The sequence below is a fragment of the Andrographis paniculata genome, unplaced genomic scaffold (genome assembly GCF_009805555.1).
Source record: "Andrographis paniculata isolate CXL003 unplaced genomic scaffold, ASM980555v1 Contig54END, whole genome shotgun sequence".
Lineage (NCBI taxonomy): Eukaryota > Viridiplantae > Streptophyta > Magnoliopsida > Lamiales > Acanthaceae > Andrographis > Andrographis paniculata.
In genome coordinates this window covers 4,617,577-4,641,461 of record NW_026137589.1, presented here as the reverse complement: position 1 = coordinate 4,641,461, position 23,885 = coordinate 4,617,577, and the positions used below count along the sequence as shown (strand labels likewise).

Here is a 23,885-nt window from a genome sequence, read left to right as displayed (position 1 = left end):
CGACAGTAGTGGTCCGAGTCGGATTGAAATGGGCCCCACAAAAGGTGGACACGTGTAAGCCATCGATGCAACTGATGATTCGAGGACCACTGCACAGTGCCTCACAGGAACATTCCCCCACCCATGTGGTGGCAGTCTTCGTAAATAGTCCGAATCTCCGGGTCAAATGGCTTTCCACTCATTAATTAATTAATTGGAAATTCTCTGCCGGGGTGAAGTGGAGCCAACGCTGTTGCCTGTCCCGGACCAGACAGCCAATCTGCGAAATGACTCTTTTACCCTCCCCACAATCATAATTCTCTTCATACATTTATTAATTCCCAATAATAATAATAAATAAATAAATAACATATCTTTAGCTTCCAAGTGGATGGATGGATGAACTCAAGACCAATTTTTATCAACTCCATGGACTTAAACTCCCGAAGAACTAAAACCGTCGATCCAAGGTACGCACGGTGCGGGAGTCGAGGTCCCAGGACCTCGTGAGATAAAAGGTTTAGGCCGGCAGGCAAAATTGTCCGTCCGGGTAAGTATAAAACGACGGACGGTGACGGTCGTCGTCTTCGTTTTCCTTCAGCAACAGAGGTGAGCAGAGCGCAGACACCACCACCCACATTGAAGATCTCCCATAATAATAAGAATGGAGGATGGGACCCACCAAAAATTCAGGCCAGAAGTGTCGTCATCGAAACCGTCCAACCCTGGTTGGAGGGGGGCATTTAACCATGGTTAGTTAGTCGCTGCCATTGGTAACCACACGTACAGAGAAGAGAAGAAGAGGGACAGCCAGTGAAAAAGCAGACAACCAACCAAACCCCACGTTATGTTAAACCCAACAAAATATTTACTCATCAAAAGCAAACACAACAGCTCTCGACTCACTGTGCATCAATTCAATTCACAACCAAAATTATTAAAATTAGATTAATTAATATTCACGACCAAAGATTCAATTCAAGGCGTATATTAAGCTGTTTCTTGGGGCTCTGTGACGCCGTTTCTGTCATTTCCCATCTTCCATTTTCATTTACTGCGTGAAAAAATCTTTCCCGTCTTTTCATTTCCTCAAGAAGAGGGCTTTTTACGGCGCCGGGAGTTTCTGCTATCAATCTTGAGGGATTCGATTTGATTTTGATTTTGATTTGATTTAGGGTAAAATTATTTGTATTCACCTTTTCCTGAGTCGAAGATTTTTCGATTGGGGTTTTCTTTTGTCTGAAAGGAGGGAGCTTTGTTGTATTGACACAAACACAATCATGGCAAACAGGGGAGCTTCCTTTTCTCAGCACCACACCAATTTCTCAGCTCAAGGTCAAGAAAACTCATCTCCAATTCTTCAAATTCGTTTCTTCTTCCTCAAAAACTTGAGTTCTTGGAGGCTGATTGTGAATTTCTTTTAGGTGTTGCAGTGAAAGATGCATTGTATGAGGAGCTATGGCGGGCCTGTGCAGGTCCTTTGGTGGACGTCCCCAAGGTTGGAGAAAGGGTTTACTATTTCCCACAAGGTCATATGGAGCAAGTGAGTTTCTGTTTTCTCTCTCTACAAACTTCAGATCTTTGTATCGAATGTTGTGATTGAGGCTGTAATTGTAAAGACCCTCCATGGATGATGAAAATCGAAGCTTTTTAATGATTTTTTTTTTCCTTTCTTTGAATTTGGTGTTCTAGTTGGAGGCATCGACTAATCAGGAAGTAAATCAAAGGATACATAAGTTCAGTCTACCCTCTAAGATCCTCTGTCGTGTTGTCAACATTAAACTCTTGGTACACCTTTAATTCTCAATTTGTTCTTACAAGATGACCTAATTTGTTGATGATTAGATTGTAGAATGATGAGATATTTGTTGATAATTTTTGTTCATTAGGCTGAGCCAGACACTGATGAAGTTTATGCTCAGATTACTTTGATGCCTGAGCCTGATGTAAGAGCTAATCCAATTCTTGCTAATTTTCGATTTCTTGAATTTGGATTCATTGGTAATGTAATAATAAACAAACACTGCTGAATTTGCAAAAATGGATTCAATTTTTGGTAGCAAACTGAGCCAGAGAGCCCTGATGATTCCCCTGAAGAACCTTCTAGGCCTCTTGTTCATTCATTTTGTAAAGTTTTGACGGCGTCGGATACGAGCACGCACGGCGGGTTCTCGGTGCTTCGAAAGCATGCTAATGAGTGCCTTCCTCCATTGGTAGCATTTCATTTCTTTCCAAGATGTTAATTTTTGTTTGTTGTGTCGATTTTCTTGCATTGGGTATTGAATTGGATTCGATTTTCTTACATTCGGTATCGAATAGGATATGAGCCAGCAGACGCCGACGCAGGAACTTATAGCGAAAGATCTTCATGGAATGGAGTGGCAATTTAAGCATATATTTAGAGGTATCATTGTCTAGGATTCGTTTTATCGATGTTATAATTTAGGTTGCTTGTGGTGTTATATTTCGGAATTCTTTAGTTATTAAGGTTTGTTTATGAGCAGGTCAACCTCGGAGGCATCTACTGACGACGGGATGGAGTTCGTTTGTTACGTCGAAGAGATTAGTCGCCGGAGATTCCTTCGTGTTTCTGAGGTAATAAATTTGCGCGATTTATTAAGATAATCGAATTTCCGAGTTTCTTACAGTTTGTCGTTGTACAATTGTTTTCAGGGGAGAAACAGGGGAATTGCGCGTCGGCGTTAAACGCCACGCTCGTCAACAAGCAACGATGCCGTCGTCGGTGATTTCGAGCCACAGTATGCACTTGGGAGTTCTTGCGACTGCTTCTCATGCCGTCCTTACACATACCTTATTCGTCGTCTATTACAAGCCGAGGTTTAATATAAATTCTTTAACTTTCTTTGCTCTTGCAACCGTGCGATTGATTCATCGCGTTTTTCATCGTATAACGGTGTCGACCATGTCTGCCTGTTTCTTGTTCTAGAACAAGTCAGTTCATTGTTGGATTGAACAAATACTTAGATGCTATGAACCACGATTTCGGAGTTGGGATGAGATTCAAAATGCGTTTCGAGGGAGAGGATTCTCCCGAGCGTCGGTTCGTTACTTTATGATCCTAATTTTAATCGTATTTCGTTGTTCGAGTCGTTTATCATTGCGTTTTCTTTGCTGGGCTATCAGGTTTTCGGGTACGATTATCGGAGTCGAAGATATTTCTCCTCAGTGGGAAGACTCAAAATGGAGGACGTTAAAGGTTCGTTTTTTTTTTTTTTACCGAATCTTCAATTTGTCTCAGCACTTGATTCTCGAATAAACGATATCGATCGTTTGTATCTAACTATCGCAGGTCCAGTGGGACGAGCCTGCGTCCATTCCACGACCCGATCGGGTTTCGCCGTGGGAAATTGAACCGTTCGTCGCTTCGACTCCCGCCGCCTTTTCTCAGCCTCCGGCATTTAAGCATAAAAGGTTCCGTCCGCATGTCGAAATCCCGGTTTCAGGTTCGTTCGCATGCGTCAAATATTTTTCTTTCGTAATTCCTCGATCCGCAAGTTATGATGTAGCTTATTTGCGTACGATATTGTAGAACCTGCCTGGAATCGAGCTCACGAGATGCATCAAATGACGAATTACATCGCTAGTGCACACGCCAAAACGGATGCTGCGGTACCAATTCCAGCGAACACGATATTAACCGCTCGTATTGACGGGGTGCGACAATCTCCGGTTGTGAACGCCTCCAAGAATATGATCACCGAAGAAACCGAAGAGAGTCGATGTGCTTCTGCGTGGTCTCTAGCGTCAAATCTCACCACTCCAAACACGGGAAAACCCGACGGCGTTGCGTCGTGCCGATTATTTGGGATTGATTTGAATAGTCCTTCGGTAGTGACCTTTTGCGAGCATTCTCCGAAATCGACCGACGCACCCAATGACACGTCGGGAGAAGTATTCGTTCCCAGCGCACAGTCTTCGGGCGATTCCGAGCAGAAATCGGGCGTTTCGAAGAGCTTCAAAGACGTCAAACAAGACCAATTGCAAGTGCCGGCGAAAGAAGTTCAAAGCAGACAGAGCCATTCCTCGAGAAGTCGCACGAAGGTAATCCCAATCTTCGTAAAGAACCTTTTACTAATCGAAGAAACGTAATTTGTATCATAGTTAGCATTTGACATTAAATTTGTTCGAGAAGGTACAAATGCAAGGCGTCGCAGTCGGGCGGGCGGTAGACTTGACCACATTGAAGGGATACGACGATCTCGTAACCGAGCTGGAGGAAATGTTCGAAATCAAGGGTGAGCTTCGCCCACGAAACAAATGGGAGATTGTTTTCACGGACGATGAAGGGGACATGATGCTAGTCGGCGATGATCCATGGCCGTAAGTGTTCGTTTTTCCTACTCTTAATCGACAACTTTGCTTCGGCTAATTATTCAAATTCAAAATCTTTACGCAGAGAATTTTGCAACATGGTTCGAAGGATCTTTATATGTTCGAGCCAAGACGTAAAGAAGATGAAAGGAACAAAGATCCCGATGCCTGCGACGGACAACGATAGCTTGAACTTGGAAAGCGTCATGGATTAGCGTCGTGTTTCGATCGTTTGATTGCTTCGACTGTTTTCACTTCGCTCGTCTTTCTTTCCCCACCGAACTGGACCGGTTTTGTTTACCTGCGTTACATGAAACTGAGTAGGCTGATTAATCGAGCAACGGTTCATCGACTAGCATTGGCGATGCAACGAGGAGTTGCCGTCGACGTCTTTTTCGGGTACTACTAACAAGACTGGGTGATGGAGGAGAGCAAAAACTAGTGAAGTGAAGGGTAAGATTTGTGTAAATATGTTAGGGTGTGTTTGTGGTTCTGTTCAATCTTATGAAATGCAGTACTTGTAAATACTTTTAATTTTTGTGTTGAGTTGAAACACTACTACTACTGATTCAATCTTTTTTGTCATTTTTAATTGCAAATTTGGTGAATGTGTATTTTTATGAGAAGGGCGTTTCTTGATTGCATTGATCTATGATTTAAAGATCCAATTTTTGTGATATGATGTATTCAAGAAAATTATTTGTTGGGTTAGGTTGAAACTGCAAGAACCGTAAGTGCACATCTACTAGTTCTACTGATTCAATCTTTTTGTCAATTTTACTTGCAATCTTTTGGTGAATGTGTATTTTTATGAAAAGGGCTTTTCTTGATTGCATTGATCTGTGATTTGAAGATCCAATATTTATGATCTGATAAATTCAAGAAAATTATTTGTAGGGTTAAGTTGAAACTGCAAGAACAGTTAATACACATCTACTACTTCTACTGACTCAATCTTTTTTGTCATTTTTAATTGCAATTTTGGTGAATGTGTATTTTTATGAAAAGGGCTTTTCTTGATTGCATTGATCTGTGATTTAAAGATCCAATATTTATGATCTTATAAATTCAAGAAAATTATTTGTAGGGTTAAGTTGAAACTGCAAGAACAGTTAATACCATCTACTACTTCTAATGATTCAATCTTTTTGTCAATTTTAATTGCAATCTTTTGTATTTTTATGAAAAGGGCTTTTCTTAATTGCATTGATCTGTGATTTAAAGATCCAATATTTGTGATCTGATATATCAAGAAAATTATTTGTAGGGCTAAAGTTGAAACTGCAAGAACAGTTAATATTGCATGTGGGGATGAAGCAATTTGTGGGGGAAGTAAATGAGGATAAAAATGAATAAATTTTTTTATTTTCTGAAAATGGTCAGAAGCAAAATAATTTTTCTTTTTAGCAATAGAAGAAGGAAACAAATTGCAAATGGAGAGGGTCTGGTCAGGTCTGACAGTCACGTAATAATAAAAGGTGGGATTTAAAGGTGGCAGAAACCAAAACTTTATTGTACCAGAAAAGGTGGCAACAATTATTTTGATTCTATCATCATTTCTTCTATATTTTCTGTTCCATTGTTTATTTATTTATAGTTATTGGTATATATATATATATATTCTAGGGCTAATTGTGTCATAATATTTGGATATAAAGATTTTAAAATAAATTTAGTTTATTATTAATGTGAGTTAGATAAAAATAAAAATTTAATTTAATAAGTAGAAAAAAAATAAAAATAGATTATTATTTTTTAAAGTAGAATGATAAAACTGTAGGTGATCAAATAGTTTACTATAAATAAATTATATATAAATTTTACTTACAATAATTTTTTATATAATTATATATATATATATATAGTTATGTTTGGGAGCTGGAACTTTTTTTTTTATTTATTTTTTCTGGTTGGTGGTAGTTAAAACTGGGAACACATTATAATTATTTTGGATTTGGTACTTCTAATAATGTATGTGGTTTAAAGGACTAACCACATAAAAGTGTTGGTAATGTTCATTTGACAGTTTCTATATTTGATTTTTCTCAACTTTTATAAAAATATATTGTTACAAATCATCATGTCTACTATTCATAAAAAAAAAAAAAAAAAAACTATCAATTAAACACATAAATCATAGTAAAATAACTTTGAAAGTTTCCTATTGAAAAGCATAGTAAAATAATAAAACACATAATAAAAATAATTTTAACAAAGAAATCATATAACTATTCAAATCAATTTCAATTTATATTATATCGAATAATTATTCGAATCAAAATTCCTGAACAAACAGAGAAATATAATGCTATGACTAGACTTTGTAAATTTTATTTGACTTGTAGCCTGACTTGTTATAAATATGATCTTTTACTTATAAAATCGAACTTAAAAATATCATATCGAACAATTACGATTATAAAACGTCTTCAAAAGATAACCTTTGATCTTTTCGATGTCTCAGAATCCTACACTAGCTACCATATCCATCGAGCTCAAACATCATCTTCAAGTAAATTGTTAGTTTGCTAAAAGACATCAAATAAAATCCGTTTTCGAACAGGGGATCTGTATTACAAATAACAATACAAGGTTGTTAAACTCTCCACATTATCCATCATCAAACTCACCCTAAAGTATATTTTGTTACACATAAAAAAAAAAAAAAAAAAAAAAAACAGATTGTTTCACAAGAATCATCAAGACGGGGCAAAGCACATACGGCTTCGGCTGACTACCTCTAACTCACTCCATCCACATTCTCACACCACAAAAGACTGGTCGAAGAGAGAACAACGGATGGCATTCATGTCCTGAGACTAAGACAAGACGGTCAGTGTCGATAAATTTCAATTTTAGCTACACATATAGTAGTAGTAGTATATAAAATGTCTGAGTTTTCCTGTCACTACAAGTTAGGTTGAGCAATGTAATTCCGTCTTGTGACAAGAACGCCGCAGATTCACTGTGCGCTCTTCCTGCTATCAGCTTGTTCATCCCCATTGGATCTCGGATCTTCTTGACCATTGTGTTCTCCGAGTTTCTCCTGCTTATGTATGGAAAAAATATTACGAAAAATTGAATATATATGTAATATTGTGCTCAGGATAGCCAAATGATTTGAATTTAAACCTGCAAAGATGCGTGCTCAGCGCGAAGTTGTTCGTATTCACTCTTTGCACGTTCCAATTCTGCCCTGAGAGATGCATTTTCCTCTTTCAGAGTATCAGCGCGTTTAGCCAGTTCATCGCACTCAGCCTAAGCTCCAAATACGTTACACGAAGAAAATTGTATTAAAAAAGATTAAATCTTTTGTAAATAGCAAAGAATTTAAGGGGAAGTGATGTCCACCTGCTTGCGCAATCTGGACCGGCGAGCAGATTCCCGGTTTGATTGCTTTCTCCGCTGTCTTTTCAGCTCCCTTTCATCCTGAATAAATGGGAAATGGAAAACACAACGCTAAATACATAGTAACCATTTATTTTAATCACGATTAAAACTTTATCACTAGGTAGAGCGAGATGGCAAGCAAACTGCCAATTCTGTCGAGTTGGGAGAGAGAAATGGAAGTAAACGTTGCTACGCAAGGGCAATAAAGACAAACCTGAATCCAGTGTTGTGGCTGCGCGCTGTCTCGTGAACCAGTAGTAGCAACAACTCCTCCAGCAACTGCGGCAGGTTGCTGCACCTTTCCCCGCATTGTAGGGATGGCAGGAGAAGGTGCAGCAGCACTCCAATAATCCATTCCGATATTTAAGTTAGTAGTGGGACCAGGAGGACCACTCATTGCACCCACTGCTGGCATCGGCATAACAGTCATAGTTTGACCTGCTACGACATTAGGAGTATTCGGTGCACCACTTTGAGCACTATGAGCAGTGCTGCCATTCTGAGCTGGTTCTTCTGTAGGACAAAATTATGCGTGCGTATAAATAGAATGTAGAAACCTATTGACATTGCAATGCAAGTACAAAAACCGCACCTGAATCATGCTGGCCACCAGTCTTTCCTTGGGATTCCTGTAAACAGTTGTGGTAAGGCTAAAGAATAGAATAAAAAAGTATGAAATTCTGAATATTCGAATCTTAGGTCAGAATATAACAATATCGTACGGCTAATAATAGTGTTATCATAAAATGATCAACTTTCTTCATATGAATTTCAAAAGATTGTTTCCTTTGCCTCGTAGCACAATAGAGTACTTTTTCCAAAAAAAACGAAAACTACAAAATTTATGTACTGTTTATTTAGTTTTTTAAATTATTGATTCTTTATTGTTGCCATTTGTTGCAAGAAAATAATTGCATAAAAGTACAAGCATGAGGACTCATTTACTAGGATGCAAAAGTATTATTAGAGTCCGCCAAACTTACAGTTTGAGAATTCGTATCACTTCCTTCGCTTGAGCCTTCACTCCCACTCCCAGCACTGCATATATAGTTGGGACAGCAGAAGCAACGGAAAATAAAACCAATCACATCAAAATGTGTATCTAATTGATTGTAGCAGTGGAAAGTTTGACACAATCGCATATTTGTAAAATAACAGAATGATAAAAATACCAGAAAAATGAACATTATAAATGAACAGAACATGATGCAACACAACTGCTTGCAAGAACTTGAACATAGCCGAATCTAAGTGGAGGCAGATGATTGACGTCAATGACAATTTCCAGGAACTTGTCCCAATTATCAACAGAACAAGAATAACCATACAAAATTTGTGTTTTCATACTTAAAATTACCGGAATAAGTCTAAACTACATGACCACATCTACCCATCACTTGATTTATTTCGCATGCATTAAATACCTTTTAGAATGCACACCGTTTGCAGTGGTGTCTGATGTTTTGCCAGGTTCATTATTCTTCCCGGTAATCATATTTAAACTGCCCAAACTTCCCCTGGATCGTTTAATTGGCAGTTTTCCCTTTGCCTCCGATGGCTTGCCATCCAAATCCACACCAGGAGTGTTACTCTTAATCATATACATTTGAGTGAATTCTAATTAGTTACACGAACTTGGGATGAACGATATCTAAGTCGAAAATAAGGCATATGGCTACAATGACTCACCGATGCTTCAGCAATACCACTAGAAGGAGAAGGCATGGCAAAAGGGCTGAAAGGATAAGAACCCTAAAAATATTCATATGTATATAGCAAAAAGTCAGAATTTACTGAAAGACGTGTCTAATGAGCTCTGATGAGTGAAACAATATAAATTTAGTGAAAACACTGATACCATTGATGGATGCGCATATACCCCATGGGGATACATTGCAACATATGGATGTGGTGGTGGTGTGCCATAGGGAGGAATAAATTGCTGCAACAAGAAAAATCAATAAGACGGTCCAGAGAATTTGTAAAATGAGCCATAAATGAAAGTAGCTGGATGAATGGGCTGTGTAGTATGTATAGATGAATTTTACTTATTTGAAAAGTTTGGCAGATGAAATGGCTCCAACCATAGCGGTTCAATTCACCATACATGCCATTCTGGCTCCAATACTCGAGTGATACCTTTGCTAATTTTTTCCCCAAATATACTGTTTGCTTCAAAACTCATAAATATGTCGGCGTTGTCTCAAACAATTTATCAATAAGATTCTGACAAGATAACTACTGGACTTGCTGCAACTTGGCATATTGTGTTATTATATGTCACTGTCTTCATAGCATATTTATAACATCTCTATTTCCTCGTACAGAAACCATATAGATAAGAAATATCAGACAAAAGCAAGAAGGAAAAGACAACAGAGAGAAGAAAACAATGAACATGGAACAGATCCTATGCACTACATTTTGTAATGATTCATATTATCAGAAATGAGCCATATATAGTAAGATATGTTCGTAATAGTCACTAAAGATGAGCCAAACCACGACTTGCTTCTATATAACCATTCCAGCCTATCATTTCAAGCTTAACTATCAGATTGCGATTCTACTCATAACTTAACAGAAAAAATGTTCGTATTACCCCCCACATATAAGGATGCGTCTGTGGACTTGATGCCATGAATCCAGGTGGCGGCATAGGAGAATATGCCTGCAAAGGAAACTATGTAAGATCTACAAGAGCCAATGTCAACGCGGCCAACCAATAGGATATCTTTCACAAAATATTAACCTGAAATCCAGACCAATCAGGAGCCATGGCACCAGTAGCAGCTGAAGTTTGCTCCTGAACATCCCAAAAATAATCAATTTTGACACTATGTGATATGTAACAATACAATACACGCACACACATATATATATATATATCCATATAATCCAAAATGTTATCACCTGTGCTGTAGGTGTTTTTGGCTCTTTCGATTCTTTCCCCTCCCTGGAGGACTTATCCACTTCACTACTCCCCATGATGTAACCAAAAACCTTTCCTCCTATACCACTCTAATCATCCTGTCACAGATGTGCGTGCATAAATCTGATTATACAGGCTAAGGAAATGCATAAAATCAGCTTCCACATAAGAACACTGCAACACATAATCACGCAGATGCCGAGAGTAAGAAAAACAACAGGCAATCCTCAAATTTTCTTGGAAATGATATAGTAAATATAGTAAAACCTTTAAGCCAGATTATTCTCTCAATTGTCATACACTAAATCCCCAGCTCAAGATTGAATGTTTGAGCTTCAAATTACACGCAAAATTCCAATACTTACTATGAATAACAAATAAAATACTTAAATTTGTTGAAAATTCACATTTCAATCAGTTAGCGCACGACAGAAACACCAACAACACTTCGAGATTTCAATTCAAGCAATACAGCAAATAAAACGAATCCGAGTACCACAAATCTGAATTACCAATCCAATCCAGGTACAAAAAACCTCCAAGCAACCCGCTTCTCAACTATCAACGAGATTTCGAGCAATCGAAGATTTACCCTCGAACTGGTAAGGGCAAAAAGGCTCAATTTCCCGGGGAAAAAAAATATATATATTCCACAGCCAACACCTGATTGTAGAACAAAATTGCGGAGGCTTAACCTAGCCAAAATTAGGGCTTTCCTCCGTGAGATCGGCGACTCGGCCGAGGGCACGGCCTCAGGGATCTGCAGAAGAGAGAGAAAGCGATGAGAGAGAGAGAGGGGGGAGAGAGAGAGTGCCGATGTGGTGTCCACCGTGGAGTTGAAGTGTTTGGTGATTGGATGTGGATCGTGGCCCAACCGACGGCTGAGATTTAGTAACGTCACCACATCCGATTTGCTTCAGTGTCGTGTGGGATTGGGAAACGTACATAGTTCCTGGGTCGGGTAGGGTCAGGTTTTTAATGGGTCGGTCGAATGGATCTGGGCCTGCTCAACCTGTTGGGCTCAAGGGCCTCTTAATATAAAAATAAATATAATAATGTTTTTTTTTAAAAAAAATGATAATTAAATATTTTTTTTAAAAAAAAAGGAGCTTGGTTGGACTAGTGATTGGACTCCGAAGTTGTCGTCTCCATCTTGACTCCTCAGCTAGCGTAAGTGGTAATGATCTCCATGATCTATCAATCCCTAGCTCAATACATTTGATTGTGGTTTAGATCGTCTGGATTCTTCATTTCCGTTGAATTTGGTTGGGTTTTTCCCAATCAGTCATTCTAGTTTGATTCGATTAGTCGGATCAATCTCTCAAATTCCCCCTTTTTATTTCTTCGTAATCCTTTTGCATACAATTTTAATTGATCATTTTGGTTTGCTGAATTTATTTTGTGAATTGTGCAGAGCTGTGAACGAAAAACGAAGGTCATTGGGATTGATAATTGGAACAGCAATGGCCGTGTGAGTGTGTTTCTTAGCTAATCAGAGCTGTCTTCTGGAACATTTTGTCGTAACAAGTTGTGTTCTTGATGTTGATCGCCTAATTGATGAATGCAGGGTTGCTTCTGCTCCTGGGAAGGTTTTGATGACAGGTGGATACCTAATTTTGGACAGGCCTAATGCTGGGATTGTGCTGAGTACAAATGCTCGATTTTATGCTATTGTGAAACCACTTTATGAGGAAGTTAAACCTGAAAGTTGGGCATGGGTATGGCTAACTCAGTTAGAATGCTATTATGCATTGCTATGTGTATGGTGAAACTGCTTAGGAATCTAAAGTTCAGCTGACATAATGAATCTTTATACTCTAGCTCTGTTTATGTTAATCTTAGTTTGCTGGTGATTGAAGTAGAAGTGTTCAAGGATATTGCTGGGACGAATATTGCCTGATAAACTTATTTTCAAGCAAGATCCTGAGATCATTACTCAGATGATGAGTTTTTCATGTTATTTCTCTGACTGTTTCCTGGCAGTCTTCTTTTATGAAACAAGTTCAAGTTTTACCTGTTTTAAGAGAATTACTATGAACCTGAACCTAAAACCGACGCATATGTGGACTTTCTGTGAACATGAGCATTAGTTTTGTTGTGTTGTTGGCTTTTTTTATTTTATATTTTTAATTATGTGAATCAAACTTCAAACTTTATGAAGTGCTAGATATAATACTCTTTGTTTGCTGGAAAATAGTTTTTGTAGTTGGATTTCTTACAGAACTATGCATTTATGTTAGGCATGGACGGATGTAAAATTGACATCTCCTCAGATGGGAAGGGAAACTATGTATAAACTGTCGCTTAAGCATATTCTGCTTCAGCCCATCTCTGGAAGGTACGCATCATATATTGTGATGTTTTCATCGGAAATAAATGTGAGTGAATCATGCGTGAGCTTGTGAACCAAATTTTTTTACAATAAACTGTAACATAAACTTTTATATATTCTTCAGAAGATACAGTCAAAGTAGCCACATTTCATTGGATTTGTTCGGTTTGGTCTTACTCAGTATTTTATGCTCTTTGTTAAACTTCAGTGACTCGAGGAACCCATTTGTAGAAAATGCTCTGCAGTATGTAATTGCAGCAGCTTATGCCACGTTTGATCAAGAGAAGAAGGTTGAGTTACGGAAGCTTTTGTTGTTAGGTCATTCCTAATTCCGTGCTCCTAATCTTTCTTTTTAAGATAAGTAAACTGAAAAGAAATCTAATTCTTTCTCGTGATTTTTAATGCAGGTCTCGACATTACAATATTAGGTTGCAATGAATTTTATTCGTATAGAAATCAGGTGATCTATCTCCAGTCTGATTTCTTACGCGGGACTTTTATGAGCAAAGTTTTCTGTTCTTCCTTGAATTGAATATAGTAGTTGAAGTTCTTATTTTTGAGACATCAATCAGCAAGTGTTGCTAGGAATAACTCAGTTTCCTATGCCCCACATATCATGATGTTCAAACTACAAATTTTTGCAGATTGAAGCACGAGGACTTCCCTTGACGCCTGAATCATTGGCTTCCCTTCCACCTTTTACTTCCATTACTTTCAATGCAGAAGAGTCGTCTGGCCAAAATTGCAAGCCGGAGGTTGCGAAAACTGGACTGGGCTCATCAGCAGCCATGACTACAGCTGTTGTAGCTGCTTTACTTCATTACCTTGGAGTAGTTAATGTACCCTCTTCCAATCATCATCGTCAAGGAAATGAATGTGCTAGGGAACTGGATGTTGTTCATATCATAGCCCAAACTGCTCACTGCATTGCACAGGGTAAAGTAGGCAGCGGTTTTGATGTTAGTTCTGCTGTTTACGGTAGCCAGAGATATGTTAGATTTTCTCCGGGAGTACTTTCTGCTGCCCAGGTACACATTTCTCTTCATTGAATTTCATAAAAGCATTCTGATTTATTGTGAACTGAAAAAGACTTAGCATGTTCCGAGTGGTTTGATAGTATCTTGATTCGATTCTAGAGGATTAGTGGTTGTGAAGCATTGAATATTTTGTCAACTGAACTTTTCAAGTAGTTCTAACTTCTAATATGCATTAATATGAATATCTGAAGGAGGTAACAATTGACAATAAAACATGGAATATGATGCCAAAGTTGCAAGTTTTTGCCGCCATGTTATTCATCTATCTTCTTAACAAAATGGCTTGAAATGATTGTTTTATCAGCTTGTGTTGTTTTGGCAAATTAACACACTGTCTGTTTTCAGGGCGCTGGTCGACTATTGCCTATAGAGGAGACCATAGGCGGTGTGCTAACGGCGAATTGGGATCATGAAAGGACTAGCTTTTCATTACCTCCAATGATGACTCTAGTAAGTCCAATAAAATTCATTCTTTCGAATTTTTTAATATTCAAGTTCTTACATCCTTAACATCTCCATATGTGACTTGAAATCTAATAATATTTAGTTACTTGTTTCTTTCCCAAGTTCCTTGCTAAAATTAACTTACATGCAGTTACTCGGAGAACCAGGGACAGGTGGCTCATCGACACCGTCAATGGTTGGTGCAGTGAAAAAGTGGCAAAAGGATGACCCTCAAAACTCTGGGGAAACATGGAAGAAGTTGTCACAAGCAAACTCGGCGCTCGAGTCTTACCTCAAAACCTTAAGCAATTTGGCGAAGAGTAACTACAATGCGTATATAAGGGCCATCGATACCTGCAGCAAACTAACATCAGATAAGGTGTTCATTTGCATTTCATTTTGTTTGTTCAATCATAACATGTGCCCGTGCAAACATGACGTATGACTAATGAATTAATTCTTTCTTTTCTTTTTCTTATTGCTCACTAATGTCTTACAGTGGAGGGAAGGAACCGGCGAACCAAACCAGACTGAAATAGGTTCGGCGCTATTAGGAGCCAGAGATGCCATGCTCGAAATCAGACGTAACATGCAGAAGATGGGGGAAGCTGCCGGTATTCCTGTAAGTTCTCTTCTGTTAAATTCTCGACTGATTTCTTCTCGACTGATTTCTCATTTTGATTCTCCTTCGATCTCTTTAACCCTTTAGACATTGCACACATACATACATTTTCAGATCGAACCTGAGTCGCAAACTCAACTGCTGGATGCCACAATGGCCACCGAAGGAGTCCTCTTGGCCGGGGTTCCTGGTGCAGGCGGATTTGATGCTGTCTTCGCCATTTCTTTGGGTGATGCAAGCAGCCATTTAATTAAACTTTGGAGAGCACGAAACGTTCTCGCGTTGCTTGTGAGAGAAGATCCTCGCGGGGTTTGCTTAGAGACCAGTGATCCGCGGGCAACAGAAATCACAGGTGCTGTTTCTTCGATTCACATTCATTGAAGGTTGAGGTACAGAACTTTTATCCTCCCACATTCGAATATTTGTTGTAATCTTGACAAATAAACACATACTCACCAATAATCTTTACAAGAGCAGCTTCCATCTCTGAAATGGTGGAAGATGTTCCTATCACGAACGACGATTTCTCGTTCGTAAATCACCGATATGAGTTTTGTATACTTATGACAATCACTGCACATCCTAACATTCCTTGCTATTCTTATAGGGCTCCCTTGCAATGTGTTTATCAGTGAGAATGCAATTGCTAGTTTCTGACTATGTGATCTCAGTCTCTGTTTCTTCTCGTCTTCTTCGACGAGGAGTAACACCTGCGACGTATCGGGTCGATACCCCTCGAATCTCAGCTGCCACTCCATTTGGTGAAGCGTTTCATATATTTCATGTCTCTGCGGATGAGACATGTCATTCGACACGAATCTTTGAACTTTCTTGTTCACTTCGACCCAGCTCGATCCGGGAACTTGGCCTATACGCATGCTCGCCATTTTGACCCGAGTTTTCGACACATCCATCCATCTTTCTGCTTGTGCGTATATACTCGCTAGCATCAGGTAATCGCTTGCATTCTTCGTATTTAGTCGAAATAAATTCCTCGCCGCAACCTCCCCTAACGCTACTTCTCGATGCAGCTTGCAGGAACTCAAAAGGCTACGCCAAATAACGTTGTTAGGCTTCATGGGCATCGTCTCGACGAGATCAAACGCTTCGCGAATCCTCCCGGCCCTGCCCAAGAGATCAACCATGCACCCGTAATGCTGGATCGTCGGCTCTATCCCATGCTCGATTCTCATCCGGTCGAAATACCTTAGGCCCTCGTCGACCAACCCTGCCCGACTACACCCATTCAACACCCCCACGTAAACAACATCGTCCGGCTCGAGCCCACTCCGAAGCATCTCGTCGAACGTTTCCAGCGCTTCGACGCCTCCGCCGTAGCTCGCCTGCCCCGAGATTGCCACGCTGTAAGTCTCTACGTTCCTTCGCCTCCCCATCTCTCGAAATAGTCGCATCCCTTTCTCTAGTCTCCCGCATCTTATGTACATATAGATTAGGAGAGTTTCGACTGCGGCGTTGTGTCCCAACAGGTTCCGTAACACGTAGGCGTGCGCGATCCTTCCCCACTCGACGGCTCCGAGATGGCTGCAGGCGGACAATACATTCACTACTATACTCTCCTCGGCTCTCGAAGACGTTTCGAAACTCATTTGACGGAACAAATCGAGACACTCGGTCCACATTCCATTCCCGGCGTGAGCTGCGATAACCGCGCTCCACGACGCCACCGTCTTGCGGAGATCCATCCGGTCGAAGACGGCACAAGAATCGCCAACACGGCCACACCTTCCATACGCGGCGATCAAACTGTTCTCGACGAAGACATCCTCGGAAAATCCGAGCTTAACGATCTGGCCGTGAATCGTATTCCCCTCTCCGGAGGCGCACGCCTTTAGGACAACCGGGTAGGTGTAATTATCCGGCGCGACGCCTGTCTTAACCATGTCGAGGTACGTTGCGAGAGCCCGCTTCGAATTCATATCTTTGACGTATCCTCTGATCATGGCATTGAATTCGAACGATCCCGGATCGTCAATCTGCCGGAAAATCGACTGCGCGTACTCCATGCTGCCCCATGCGGAGAGCGCGCATTCGGCGACAAGGCTCCCGACGCAGCGGGGATTCGAGAAGTATCCGAGCTTGAGAATGTGGCCATGGAGTTGTCGGAATTCGTCGATGTTTCGACATCCTTTGATCAAGGAGATGCATTCTTGATCCCTGTGGGTGAAATCTGGGTCGAGGGGATTGTCGTTGGGGATGAAGAAATGGTGGGGAGGTGTGATTATGGAAGCTACGACCATAGTCTTGTTCTTCTCATCGGATCATCATCATCGGAGACTTCGAAAAGTTTCGATCAAAACTATGAAAGAAACGATGATGGATGGATCGATTTGATTTTGGTTTTTGATGATTATTGCAGGTTTGGGTTGGAATAATTTTGGGGGAAAATGTGATCTTGGTGGAGGAGATTTGGAGATGGAATTTCAGCCAGAAGAGTGGCTCATTGGGGATTCTACTTGTGGATAGGATAACGTAACGACATGTACGTGGGCTCCATATCAAGGTTTGTGTTTATGTACATACTGCCTTGGTATATTTTTTTCATTTTCATCTATCGACGTATTTTAAAAATAAATAAATTTAATTATATTGTTTATAATAATGGATGTATATTCATATTATTATATTAAATTAAAATTCTATAAGAATTCAAAAAAGAAAATTATACAAAATTATTATCAATTACTATTAAAATATTAGGTGTTTTTATAATTTTTTTAAATATGATTTTCAATATATATATAATATGTATAAATATACTTCTTCTGCCCCATATATATATATATATATATGCATTTGCTGTTTTTTTTTTTTTTTAGAAATTATAGTATTATATAATATATAATAAAGGTAAAAAGACTCAATTAACCTATCAGTATTGTATAATATATACAAGTGGACCAAAATGGAAAAACGGATAGATTGTTAGATGACATAGGAAGTATTAAATTACTTCCTCCGTCCCACATAATTTGTCCCTATTTTCTATTTTGGTCTGTCCTACATAATTTGTTTATTCCTTTTTTTTAATATAATTATATATTTTAATCTCATTTTAAATTTTAAATTTTATAATTTTTTTAATCTTAATTAAATTATTTAGTTATCTTAATTTTAATCTACAATTATTTTTATTATACGATAATTACTATACATTTCTTAATTACTTACTAATCACACTTTACCTAAATTCTCATATCTAACGTAATAGGCCCATAATACATGGGACGGATGGAGTACAATATTAGGAAAAACACATGTACTGTTATTTCTTATGGTGTATTTGTTTGAATAATTTGTGTGGATTTAGTTTAAATTTTTTACTATTCAAATATCAATTTAAAATCCGGATTCCCCAAACAAACACACTATAATAGAACTACTACTTTAAAAAAAAAAAAATAGTCTCATTCATTAATAATGATTTATAGGTGTATTTGTTAAGGATTTTGGAAATTTTTCTTACTATTTGACAAATTTCACCAAAAAATTTAAAAAAATAAAGTAAGGGTTTGTTCATTTGAAGAATTTTATCAAAATTTTACTATTCATTCCAAAATTTTCCCCCCAAAACATCAAATCAAACACCTATTTTTATTTTTTATATTATACTAAAAAATCAATTTTACATTCAAAACATCACATCAACTCCTATTTATATCACATTATACAACTATTCAAATTCAAAATTTTTACTATTTAAATCCCAACTCAAAATCCAAACCCCCAAACAAACACACCCTAAATGTAGATTTTTAATTTGTACAAAATACCCCCCCCCCCCGAAACAAAATGATGGAAGAATTGTATAAGTCTATTCAATTAATAAAAATTACTATCAACTTATACCAGAAATCTTGTTATAAAAACACAATGAATTACAGTCAAAATTATATGATTTATATCTTATTTCAATTTACAGCCACTAGCTTTTTAATTGGTTTGACTAATGATTATTATACAAAAAGCTTAAATTAAATAAATAAAAAAAGGAATAAATTGAAAATTTCTAGATAGTCAAACTATCTTAATTGGGCAATGACCCATTCAGTGACATAGTGGAGGCAGTAATTATGACAATTAATTGTAATTAACAAAAACAAATAATCATCTTAAAATTGAAAAAAAAAATAAAAAAAAAATACAGAATTTGTAAAATACTTTAACTTAATAACAATAAATTTTGAGGTTTCAAAAAATAATATTTCTAAAATAAAAGTGTAAATTTAAATTATTAGTATTATTATTATTATTAGTTGGAGTTAAGAGTTACAGTTGCAGTGAGTGCGGTGCATCGTCTCCAAAAAGATATCTTTTCATTAATGGCGGACTCAGAAGGGCCCCACAATCTGATCGTCCCCATCCGCAATTCAGCGGATCATGTCCATGTCTCAGTAAATCTCCAATTACGCACGCACGCCTCCACGATTTGATTTCTCATGTTCCTTTTTGCACAAAAAGGGCGTAGATTCTTTGCTAATTTATCTAAAGGGTAGATTCCATGGCCGGACATGATTTTCACCTCTGTAAATCGATCTCTTTTCTGAGCTTCAAAGCCTAGAAAAGGGGGCAGCCTTTTGTGAAGCAGCAAGCATCTCTTCCCCCAACTATTAATTCGATTCAAATTGCCTTTGTAGCTTTTGTCCTTTTTCCTCGCAGGCTCCAATACCCCCTTTTTCGATCCTTTCCACCGTTGCTTTCTGAGCTTAATTAGATTTATTAGCCAATGGCTTGTACAATTTTGGTGGATTCTGCTCCAATTTACTGATGGGGCCGCCCGTGTTGTAATGGAGTTGGTTTGGGGGTTAGGGTTAGGGATTTGGTATTTTTAATTGGAAGTTTGTATGACTTTGGAATTTTCAACTTTGGATAAACAGAAAAAATAATGGAACCCTTCCCTCTCAAGCTGACTGCTACGCGTTGAATTTTCGTTGGATTATATTAAGCTTTTCCATTTCTGTGCGTTGGTTAGTTGTTTGAAGTTTGAAAATTCTTTTGCTTGGATTCGATATCTGTAATGAGATCTTGAGCAATTTGGAGTTTTCTGGCAGCCGGCCATCTCTGCAGGTAAGGTGTTCGACGTTTTGCCTGAGAAGAACTTCATTGTTTTTTCTTGGCTACTGAATTCATGGCTTTTGACTCTTAATTTTTGAATTTTTCAAGGTTATCCAACGCTCCATTTGTTGTTCTTCGTAGAATTCGTGAAAGCTGATGTTGTTGGTGAATTAGATCTTGAGGAAAATCCATTTAATTTTCAGAATTTGTGGCTTTGTTATAGAGGATTGGTGTTAAGCAGATTCAGTGAGCTAAGATGGATGAAAATGGAGCTGAGGATTGGAGGGAGACGGTGAGGAAAATGCTTCCGCTGGGGGCGTCGATTCCCGACGAGGATAATATGGATTATTCGATAGCTATGGAGTACAACGGTCCTCCGATTTCGTATGAGATTCCGAGGGCAGAGCCTCTTGATATGAATTCCGAATCAATTCCAACTGCGGAGCCGATCCCTTTAAGGATGTCTCGAATAGCAAGTATCACGAATCCGCCTCCTCGGAGTTCTAGGTTGTCAGGGAGTTCGGAATCTGTAGTTTCTGTTCTACAGAATCCTGATTTTTCGTCGCCTTCTGTATCGGCGTCTCCTGGTTCAGTGCGCAGCCATGATCAAGCTCCGAAGGAGCTTGCAAATGAAGGGAGGAGAGCTACTGTTACGTTCAATACCCTCGATAAGTCGGAAAGGAAAGCTGCGGATACGGAGAAGCAAGTATATCCCGAATTCTTCGTCGATAAGGAAAAGAAGAAAAGGAAGAAGACGAGAGTATGTTATCGTTGTGGGAAGGGGAAGTGGGAGGCGAAAGAGTCGTGTTTAGTTTGCGGTGCAAAGTACTGCGGCAATTGCGTGCTCCGCGCAATGGGATCGATGCCGGAAGGGCGCAAGTGCGTGCCGTGCATCGGGGAACCTATTGATGAGTCGAACAGGTCGAAACTGGGAAAGCATTCGAGGGTGTTGTCACGTTTACTCAGTCCTTTAGAAGTCAAACATATAATGAAAGCAGAAAAAGAATGCGCGGCTAATCAGCTCCGACCCGAGCAGCTGATCGTGAATGGTTACGCCTTAAAACCGGAGGAAATGGCTGAGCTTTTTGGCTGCCCTTTACCTCCCCGGAAACTTAAGCCCGGCCTGTATTGGTACGACAAAGAATCCGGCCTTTGGGGGAAGGTATTCATTTTGCAATCTTGCTTTCGACAATTTTATATAGCTTTGTACTGAATTTTCGATGTTGTTGTAACAGGAGGGAGAAAAGCCGGACAGAATTATCAGTTCGAATTTAAATTTCACCGGGAAGCTTAGTCCTCATGCTAGCAATGGGAACACCGAAGTATACATGAATGGTCGGGAGATTACGAAACTTGAGCTAAGAGTACTCAAGGTTCGATTTGTAGATCCCTTTGCATCGATGATCATATACTTAAGGAATTTATAGTCGCATAGAAACATGATTTTTGTGCGCAAATGAGTTCTTACGCATTACTTGTGGTGCATGATCCAGATTGCCAACGTGCAATGCCCTCGCGATACTCATTTTTGGGTTTATGATGACGGTCGCTACGAGGAGGAAGGGCAAAATAATATTCGAGGAAACATATGGGAGAAGGTACCTTGGAAGATTATTACCATGAATGGAGTTTAGTCGAATGTATGATTGATTCTCCGGATCTCTGATTTTGCTAGGCATCGACACGGTTCGTCTGCTCGTTGTTCTCTTTGCCTGTACCCCAAGGTCAGCCTAACGGGAATGAGCCCAGCAACTATGCTGTAGTACCAAATTATATCGAGAAGAAGAGGACTCAGAAGCTTCTTCTACTTGGACTCCCGGGTTCTGGAACCAGCACTATATTCAAGCAGGTAATGCCATAAGTTTGTAGCAAGAGATTTATATATCGTACGCTCACGGGCGTCTCGATTGCACTCTTAATTCTTGTGGCAACGTCGTATTTACTCTTCTTGTCTTCACTTCTCTCTGAATAGGCTAAGTTTTTGTATGGAAAGAAGTTTGGCCCCGAAGAACTGCAGGATATCAAGCTTATGATCCAAAGTAACATGTACAGCTATCTGAGCATTCTGCTCGATGCTCGAGAACGGTTTGAGGAGGCTCTATCCAGAACGAAAGGGCATACTTCAGATCAAGAAGAACCCGAGTCAGGTAATTGTTAAGGAGGTAGTTTCAAAAACATGAATGGCATTCTTGGTAAGTTTTGGATTATCAAATTGTTTCATTGCTGAAATTGTTTTGGTTTTAACACAGGCGAAGATATCGACTCCAGCGGCAATAATCATTGTGTATATTCTCTCACTCCGAGGTTGAAGGATTTTTCCGACTGGCTTCTCGACATCATCGCTACTGGAGATTTGGATGCGTTCTTTCCTGCTGCAACCCGAGAGTACGCCCCACTTGTCGACGAAGTGTGGAGAGCTCCTGCCATACAGGAGACATACCGAAGAAAGAACGAGCTTCACTATCTTCCTGATGTAGCCGAGTACTTCTTAAATCGGGTAACTTCATTCTCATTAAATGTTTCTGACACTTTTGCCTTATAGCTTCCTGGACATGGCATTCGAAAATATTCAAATTCACTACGCAGGCCGTTGAGATATCAAGCAACGAATACGAGCCTACAGACCGTGATATCCTGTACGCCGAAGGCGTAACTCAGGGAAATGGCTTGGCTGTAATGGAGTTCTCCTTCGACGACCATAGCCCCATGTCGGAAGCCTATGTCGACAATCTGGAAGCTGCGCCAGCACCTCTGACAAAGTACTTTCTTGCTTTCATCTAAATTTTCACCTTACCCAACAATGTCGATTGTTGATTAGTTTTATAATTAAACTTTTAGGTGAGATGATCATTTAATATCTCGATTCAATCCTTGATCATCTTCCAGGTACCAACTTATTCGAGTAAACGCCAAGGGAATCGCCAACGGATGCAAGTGGGTCGAAATGTTCGAGGACGTTCGTGTAGTCGTCTTCTGCGTCGCCCTGAACGACTACGCACACTCGTGGGTAGCTCGGGAGTGCAACGGCAATGGTACATTGCTGCAAAACAAGATGATCAAAAGCAGGGAGATGTTCGAATCGATGATCAGGCATCCATGTTTCAAAGACACGCCGTTCGTGCTGATCCTGAACAAATACGATCTCTTCGAGGAGAAGATCAATCGAATCCCGCTCAGCACCTGCGAATGGTTCACTGACTTCAGCCCCGTCCGGCCGCACAACAGCAACCAGTCCCTGGCGCACCAGGCGTACTTCTACGTAGCCATGAAGTTCAAGGATCTGTACGCTTCTATGACGGGGAGAAAGCTGTTCGTGTGGCAAGCCAAGGCGAGGGACCGCCCGACGGTCGACGAGGCTTTCAAGTTCATAAGAGAAGTGGTGAGATGGGACGATGAGAAGGCGGATAATTACTACGGCGGTGGTGCTGAGGATTCATTTTACAGCACGACGGATGTGAGCTCGACGCCGTTCGTTGCAGCGCAATAATGAATGGGAAGTGCATTTTGATGATTGTAGTTGGTTATGTGTGTAAAGATGCTTGATTTTGTTGTAATGGAGGATGGAGCTGCGTGGAAGATATGAATTCTGTAGCAAAATTCATGTTATAGATACGAATTATGTGGAGGATGAATCTTGATTTACCTACCGGTAACCGTGGTGACTGGGGAAATCAGCAAATATGATTTCTTCATTCAGCATATGAAAGTAATTTTGGGATTTCATTGTGCCCTAATATGGAGAAG

The 23,885-nt window shown here is 39.4% G+C and overlaps 5 protein-coding genes across 8 annotated transcripts; 3 read left to right on the top strand and 2 right to left on the bottom strand.

Annotated features, from left to right (window-relative positions):
• Positions 1-826: 826 nt before the first annotated feature.
• On the top strand, positions 827-4,884 carry LOC127255716 (auxin response factor 9-like). 2 transcript variants are annotated; one of them, XM_051281408.1, is made up of 14 exons: positions 827-1,314; positions 1,413-1,522; positions 1,672-1,767; positions 1,869-1,925; positions 2,040-2,192; positions 2,299-2,383; positions 2,484-2,574; positions 2,653-2,817; positions 2,927-3,040; positions 3,124-3,196; positions 3,290-3,443; positions 3,530-4,041; positions 4,133-4,320; positions 4,397-4,884. In XM_051281408.1, exons 1-14 carry the CDS (start codon positions 1,260-1,262, stop codon positions 4,524-4,526), a joined length of 1,983 nt encoding a protein of 660 aa, XP_051137365.1. In that variant the 5' UTR covers positions 827-1,259; the 3' UTR covers positions 4,527-4,884. The 2 variants fall into 2 exon arrangements, with proteins under 2 accessions (XP_051137365.1, XP_051137364.1); XM_051281407.1 differs by having other exon boundaries at positions 828-1,314; positions 1,404-1,522.
• Positions 4,885-6,818: 1,934 nt separating this feature from the next.
• Positions 6,819-11,453, bottom strand: LOC127255650 (bZIP transcription factor 16-like). Its single transcript, XM_051281302.1, has 14 exons — positions 11,329-11,453; positions 11,146-11,232; positions 10,615-10,731; positions 10,454-10,507; positions 10,304-10,372; positions 9,560-9,643; positions 9,391-9,453; positions 9,126-9,292; positions 8,685-8,739; positions 8,294-8,330; positions 7,916-8,214; positions 7,663-7,740; positions 7,444-7,569; positions 6,819-7,357 (listed from the first exon to the last, which is right to left on the bottom strand). Exons 3-14 carry the CDS (start codon positions 10,687-10,689, stop codon positions 7,274-7,276), a joined length of 1,191 nt encoding a protein of 396 aa, XP_051137259.1. The 5' UTR covers positions 10,690-10,731; positions 11,146-11,232; positions 11,329-11,453; the 3' UTR covers positions 6,819-7,273.
• A 278-nt stretch (positions 11,454-11,731) lies between these two features.
• On the top strand, positions 11,732-15,669 carry LOC127255649 (phosphomevalonate kinase, peroxisomal-like). Of its 3 annotated transcripts, none has more exons than XM_051281298.1 (11): positions 11,732-11,810; positions 12,048-12,104; positions 12,201-12,351; positions 12,874-12,971; positions 13,174-13,283; positions 13,373-13,425; positions 13,610-13,993; positions 14,348-14,452; positions 14,598-14,825; positions 14,946-15,068; positions 15,183-15,669. In XM_051281298.1, exons 2-11 carry the CDS (start codon positions 12,097-12,099, stop codon positions 15,447-15,449), a joined length of 1,527 nt encoding a protein of 508 aa, XP_051137255.1. In that variant the 5' UTR covers positions 11,732-11,810; positions 12,048-12,096; the 3' UTR covers positions 15,450-15,669. The 3 variants fall into 3 exon arrangements, with proteins under 3 accessions (XP_051137255.1, XP_051137257.1, XP_051137256.1); XM_051281300.1 differs by having other exon boundaries at positions 11,785-11,803; XM_051281299.1 differs by lacking the exon at positions 11,732-11,810 and adding an exon at positions 11,847-11,898.
• Positions 15,299-17,326, bottom strand: LOC127255648 (pentatricopeptide repeat-containing protein At1g31920). Its single transcript, XM_051281297.1, has one exon. The coding sequence runs from the start codon at positions 17,324-17,326 to the stop codon at positions 15,521-15,523; it is 1,806 nt and encodes a 601-aa protein (XP_051137254.1). The 3' UTR covers positions 15,299-15,520.
• A 2,057-nt stretch (positions 17,327-19,383) lies between these two features.
• LOC127255637 (extra-large guanine nucleotide-binding protein 3-like) lies at positions 19,384-23,738 on the top strand. The gene is made up of 9 exons (XM_051281279.1): positions 19,384-20,153; positions 20,250-21,303; positions 21,377-21,514; positions 21,635-21,739; positions 21,817-21,990; positions 22,114-22,288; positions 22,391-22,638; positions 22,728-22,900; positions 23,028-23,738. The coding sequence occupies exons 2-9, from the start codon at positions 20,398-20,400 to the stop codon at positions 23,626-23,628; spliced, it is 2,520 nt and encodes an 839-aa protein (XP_051137236.1). The 5' UTR covers positions 19,384-20,153; positions 20,250-20,397; the 3' UTR covers positions 23,629-23,738.
• The last annotated feature ends 147 nt before the right edge of the window (positions 23,739-23,885 follow it).